The 6,441-nt window shown below is 38.7% G+C and overlaps 1 protein-coding gene across 1 annotated transcript; it reads right to left on the reverse strand.

The window, feature by feature from the left end:
• Positions 1-895: 895 nt before the first annotated feature.
• On the reverse strand, positions 896-5,079 carry LOC128066496 (heterogeneous nuclear ribonucleoproteins A2/B1-like). The gene is made up of 3 exons (XM_052659535.1): positions 5,045-5,079; positions 2,287-2,471; positions 896-2,252 (listed from the first exon to the last, which is right to left on the reverse strand). Exons 1-3 carry the CDS (start codon positions 5,077-5,079, stop codon positions 1,327-1,329), a joined length of 1,146 nt encoding a protein of 381 aa, XP_052515495.1. The 3' UTR covers positions 896-1,326.
• Positions 5,080-6,441: the final 1,362 nt, after the last annotated feature.

The raw sequence follows: 6,441 nt of genomic DNA on the forward strand, positions 1-6,441 counted from the left end.
AAACATAGTAAAACTGAAACCTAGAGGGGAAAATAGGACAGTGAGGTTGATTTAGGCCTTGAGTCCATTTGCCAAACCAGGTGAATCTGAGTTTTTCATTTTTTACAACCCTTGAGGGCCTGAGAAGTAAGACTTAAATTGAGGCATCTAATAAGAAACTATCAGACATAGAGAACAGACTATGGACACGGGGAGAGGGGAGGAGGGGAAAGTGGAGATGTATGGAGAGAGTAACATGGAAACTTACATTACCATATGTAAAATAGATAACCAATGTGAATTTGCTGTATGACTCAGGGAACTCAAACTGGGTCTCTGTAACAAGCTAGGAAGGTGGGAAGGGGAGGGAGCTGGGATGGACGTTCGGAAGGGAGGGGACATGAGTTTACCTATGGCTGATTCTTGTTGATGCTTGATAGAAAACAACAAAATTCTGTAAAGCAATTATACTTCAATTAAAAAATAAATAATTGTAAAAAAAAAGAACAGAAACTCTCTACGAATAAATATGGGACTCTAAAGAACAATACTCCCAAACTAATAAATTAATAATGATCCCTAATCTCCACTAAGACTTGCAAAGAAAACTGCTTATCTCAAATTTATTTGTAAACACAGCTGGCCTTCATGTGGGTTTATAGCCTAAATTCATACTATCTGAATGGAGCAGAAAGCCTCAAGCCTGTATGCTTAAATTTTCAACAACTTTATGTACATATATGCACAGTATACTTAGCAGCTGTGTGATTATGAGTAATGGGATATTTTAAGGACTTGGTTTATGAAAGTTCTACAACTGAAGTTGGCTTTTCTTTTTTTTTTTTTTTTTGAATACAAAAGTATTTATTTGATAACTTTATATTTAAAATAGAATTTTAATCTGTCTGCTCACAAAACCTAATTCAAAACATGATAACATTTATCTCTCTAGCTGACTTGATGTTTACTCTTTTACAAACAATACTCAATTTGTAATTGTTTTATATTAAGACCCTATAACTAAATGAAGTCTGTTTTATCAGAAAACATTTCCCTTTAATCTTAAAAGAGTGCTTTTTTAAAATGAAGGCACCAACAAGAACTACTTTCAGATGGTACAGAATTTCTTATTTCTTGAAGACTCTGTGGTTGACCACTTCTTCATTAGTTACCTGCAGCAAGACACCTTCCATTTTACTACCAACACCACTGAAGGAACCAAGAAAAGCTTTATTAATGATCACTTGGCTTGCCTCAGCTGTTGAAATGAAGCACTTTACAGTCTTTGTGGCAGCAGAATATACTTGTCCATGGTTCATATCAATGCCATGGTAAATAGGAAGAAGCTCAGTATCTGCTTCTCCCTCCATAACCCCCACTTCCTCCACTGCCTCCTGGACCATAGTTTCCTCCACCATATGGTCCCCCCATGTTCCTGCTACCACCAAAATTTCCACTTTTCATTGGACCATAGTTAGAAGGTTGTTGGTTATAATTTCCAAAATCATTGTAATTTCCACTCCCGTAATTTCCTCCAGGTCCTCCTCCATACCCATTATAGCCATCCCCAAATCCACGGCCACTTCCATATCCATCAGATCCTCCTCTAAAGTTACTTCCTGGTCCTGGTCCAAAATTTCCACCGCCACCACGAGAATCTCCAAAACCAAAGTTGCCTCCTCTTCCACTTCTAGAACTTTGGACTTCTTGCATTTCTTGTCTAGACAAAGCCTTTCTTACTTCTGCATTATGACCATTGATAGTATGGTATTTTTGCAACACAATCTTATCCACAGGATCATGGTCATCAAAAGTAACACATCCAAAGCCTCTTTTCTTTCCAGACTGCCTGTCAGTAATTATCTCAATGGTATCAATTTTTCCATATTCCTCAAAGTAATCTCTAAGATGATGTTCCTCAGTATCTTCCTTAATTCCACCAACAAACAGCTTCTTCACAGTTATATGAGCCCCTGGCTTTCCAGATTCCTCTCTTGCAACAGCACGTTTTGGCTCAACCACTCTCCCATCAATTGAATGAGGTCTTGCAGCTATGGCAGCGTCAACTTCAGCCATGGAAGAAAAAGTCACAAAACCAAATCCTCTTGATCTTTTGCTTGCAGGATCCCTCATTACCACACAATCTGTAAGTTTTCCCCATTGCTCGTAGTAGTTCCTCAAACTTTCTTCTGTAGTTTCAAAGCTCAAGCCACCAATAAAGAGTTTACGGAATTGTTCCTTTTCTCTCTTTTTCCTCTCCAAAGGAACAGTTTCTAAAGTTTTCTCATTTTCCAAACTTACCCGCTGTCCACTCCATCGCGGACTCAGTCGCTTCAGCCCGATTTCCCGCAGCCGAGTGAGATGAGAGAGATCTCCGCGGACGAACACGAACCGGACTCGTCCTGGCGCTGTAGTGAGAACTGCCGCTGCTCCAGAAACAACACCGCTGGAGCACCTCCCCTCCAGACCCGGCGCTGCTGCTACTGGCTTTTCTTTTTATGGATATAAAATTACATTTTTTGGTGTATCTTTTTGTTTGTTGATATCACTTTCCTAAACATGAGCACAACTCTTTTTCTACCTATGGTCTTATTAAGTCAAGTTTCACTCATGGCAAATATCCACATATTGGTTAAGAACCATTATAGAGGCATCCAACTAGGAATCTGAATGAGATAAACTTGGTTATAACTCCTCTTCTTTTTAAAATGTAAATTATATTCCATTTCTATTTCTCTTCCCCATATTTAGGAAAGTGTCAGAAACAAAAATTTAAGTTACAAAATTGAGGCTACTGACACAGGCTACTTAAATTGAAAAAAAGTAGGGAAAACCACTAGACCATTCAGGTATGACCTAAATCAAATCCCTTATGATTATACAGTGGAAGTGATAAATAGATTCAAGGGATCAGATCTGATAGAGTGCCTGAAGAACTATGGATGGAGGTTCGTGACATTGAACAGAAGGCAGTGATCAAGACCATTCCCCCCCAAAAAAAAGAAATACAAAAAGGTAAAATGGTTGTCTGAGGAGGCCTTACAAATAGCTGAGAAAAGAAGAGAAATTAAAGGCAAAGGAGAAAATGAAAGATATACCCATTTGAATGCAGAGTTCCAAAGAATAGCAAGGAGAGAAAAGAAGGCCTTCCTCAGTGATCAATGTAAAGAAACAGAGGAAAATACCAGAATGGGAAAGACTAGAGATCTCTTCAAGAAAATTAGAGATACCAGGGTAACATTTCATGCAAAGATGGGCATAATAAAGAACAGAAATGTTATGGACCTAACAGAAGCAGAAGATATTAAGAAGAGGTGGCAAGAATACACAGAAAACTATATAAAAAGATTTTCATGACTCAGATAATCATGATGATGTGATCACTCAGCTAGAGCCAAAACATCCTGGAATGCAAAGTCAAGAGGGCCTTAGGAAGCATCACTGTGAACAAAGCTAGTGGAGGTGATGGAATTCCAGTTGAGCTTTTTCAATTTCTAAAAGATGATGCTGTGAAAGTGCTGCACTCAATATGTCAGCAAATTTGGAAAACTCAGCAGTGGCCACAGGACTGGAAAAGTCAGTTCTCATTCCAATCCCAAAGAAAGGCAATGCCAAAGAATGCTCAAGCTACTACACAATTGCACCCATCTCACATGCTAGCAAAGTAATTCTCAAAATTCTCCAAGCTAGGCTTCAACAGTACATGAACCGTGAACTTTCAGATGTTCAAGCTGGTTTTAAAAAGGCAGAGGAACCAGAGATAAAATTGCCAGCATCCGTTGGAACATTAAAAAAGCAAGAGCGTTCCAGAAAAGCATCTACTTCTGCTTTACTGACTATGCCAAAGCCTTTGACTGTGTGGATCACAACAAACTGTGGAAAATTCTGAAAGATATGGGGATACCAGACTACCTGACCTGCCTCCTGAGCAATCTGTATGCAAACTAATGTCTTTGTAACAAGAAATTTGTTGGCAAGGTAATGTCTCTGCTTTTTAACATGCTGTCTAGGTTGGTCATAGCTTTTCTTCCATGGAGCAAGTGTCTTTTAATTTCATGGCTGCAGTCACCATCTGCAGTGAATTTGGAGCCCCCCAAAATAAAATCTCTCTCTGTTTCCATTATTTCCCTGTCTATTTGCCATAAAGTGATGGGACCAGATCTTAGTTTTCTGAATGTTGAGTTTTAAGCCAACTTTTTCACTCTCCTCTTTCACTTTTTTTTTTTTACATCATGTGAAATGCCAGGCTGGATGAAGCACAAGATGGAATCAAGATTGCTGGGGAAATATCAATAACCTCACCCTTATGGCAGAAAGTGAAGAAGAACTAAAGAGCTTCTTGAATGTGAAACTAAGATCATGGCATCTGGTCCTATCACTTCATGGAAAATAGATGAAGAAACAATGGAAACATTGAGAGACTTTATTTTGGGGGGGCTCCAAAATCACTGCAGATGTTGACTGCAATCATGAATATGCTTGCTCCCTGAAAGAAAAGCTATGAATAACCTAGACAGCATATTAAAAAGTGGAGATATTACTTTGCCAACAAAGGTCCAGATAGTCAAAGCTATGTTTTTTCCAGTAGTCATGTATGGATATGAGAGTTGGACTGTAAAGAAATCTGAGCACTGAAGAATTGATGCTTTTGAACTGTGGTGTTGGAGGAGACTCTTGAGAGGCCCTTGGTCTACAAGGAGATCCAACCAGTACATCCTAAAGGAATTCAGTCCTGAATATTCATTGGAAGGACTGATGCTGAAGCTGAAACTTTGATGTGAAGAACCAACTCATTGGAAAAGACTCTGATGCTGAGCAAGATTGAAGGCAGGAGTATAAGGAGATGACAGAGAATGAGATGGTTGGATGGCATCACTGACTTGATGGATCTGTGTTTGAGCAAGCTCCAGGTGTTGGTGATGGACAGGGAAGCCCAGCGTGCTGCAGTCCGTAGGGTCACAAATAATTGGACACAACTGAGCAACTGAACCAGACTGACACTGGTCTCAAGGATAAGACTTCCACATGGATGATTTATCGGAAAAATTCCTCATGAAAAATTCACCTGGCCAACTCCAGAAGCTTGAGAATCAGGACCATGGAGGTTATATTCTGGGATAATGAGCATGAGGTTGGATGCCTCACCATGCCAAAAAGAGCCTAAATTGTTTAGCATGATTTGTTCCTGCTTGACTTATTTCTTCAAGACCTAAATCCCCACTGTCATCTGTAGCCTCTGTAGAAAATTATGGAGAGTTCATCCTATGCAGAAGGTAAATTCAACCTGATAGTGTCTTGTGAGTGGAAGACCCTGTCCAGCACTCCTTGCACTGCCATGTTCCTGTAGATGCCAATGTCTCTACAGGACTGCATTTTAGACGGAAAGGGAGCCAGTCTGGTTGGTGTGACCCCTCCCAGGGTCATGGGGCCATGAGCCAGAACGGTGTGTGATCGCACAGGGACTCTTCATCACTGGATACACCTACCTCTACCAGAAAGAATCTGCCATTTAGGGAAAATTGCATGTAGATATTAGAAGGAAAGGTGAGCAAGTTTCAGTTTGGAGCAGCAGCTAGTAAACAGAATCAGTAAAGCAGACCTATTGTACACCTTCCAAAGTATGGGAGCACCTGCCCAGTGCCAAACAACCTGCCAAGATTCCGGCCACGTGCGATGCTTAATTTTACGTGTCACACTGACTAAGCTATGGTACTCAGTTGTTTGATCAAAGGTGAAGGTACCTTTTAAATGTCGTTACTGTTGAAATCAGTAGACTTTGAGTAAAATACATGACTTTTCATAATAAGTGGGCCTCATCAAATTAGTTGAAGGTCTCAAGAGCAAAGACTGAGATTTCTGTCTTTGGTCTTTTATCCTAAAAACCTTATTCTGGGTAGATTTCGTTAACAAAGCATATGTGATTTTTTTTTCTTCTTTATATAAAGCTGTAAACAATCTATATATAGAAAACATTGTCATTTTTATAGTTTCAACATTTGGAGTGAATTTTTTAAATACATGTTTTGGTGAGATTTCAAAAATTAAGATTATTTTGTTAACATTATATATAGAATTCAAAGATATGTTTATCACAATTCTGTATAAAGAGGGAGAATACTACATAAAACTAAAATAACATTTTCATCACTGTTGCCAATCTGTAAGGGGAAAAACTTAGGACAAAAGCTTAATTTAAATTAGTCTTATACTGTTAATACACATAGATATGCAAGCCAAAGAATTCCCAATATTCCAAGAAAAATGAGTGACTTACATTTAAATATTAGTGAACACTTCCGAAATGCAGGCACCAAACCTGAGAATTAATAGACTTTCAATTATTTCAGATATTAGAGCCAACAAACACAGAATATAGAACAGTAATTATAAATACATTAGATTTAAAGCAAGGAACAAAGTACTATAAAGAATAAGCAAGGAACTAAATACTATAAAGAATAA

Source organism: Budorcas taxicolor, chromosome 21 (genome assembly GCF_023091745.1).
Source record: "Budorcas taxicolor isolate Tak-1 chromosome 21, Takin1.1, whole genome shotgun sequence".
NCBI lineage: Eukaryota > Metazoa > Chordata > Mammalia > Artiodactyla > Bovidae > Budorcas > Budorcas taxicolor.

Excerpts from the sequence above, each read along its gene's own strand:
- LOC128066496 (XM_052659535.1), bottom strand. The coding sequence starts at position 5,079 with ATGGTCCTGATTCTCAAGCTTCTGGAGTTGGCCAG. Across the intron at positions 2,472-5,044 it reads AAGCTTCTGGAGTTGGCCAG|AAAAGCCAGTAGCAGCAGCG; the intron begins GTGAATTTTTCA and ends ATCCATAAAAAG. Across the intron at positions 2,253-2,286 it reads TGAGTCCGCGATGGAGTGGA|AAACTGTTCCTTTGGAGAGG; the intron begins CAGCGGGTAAGT and ends AGAAAACTTTAG.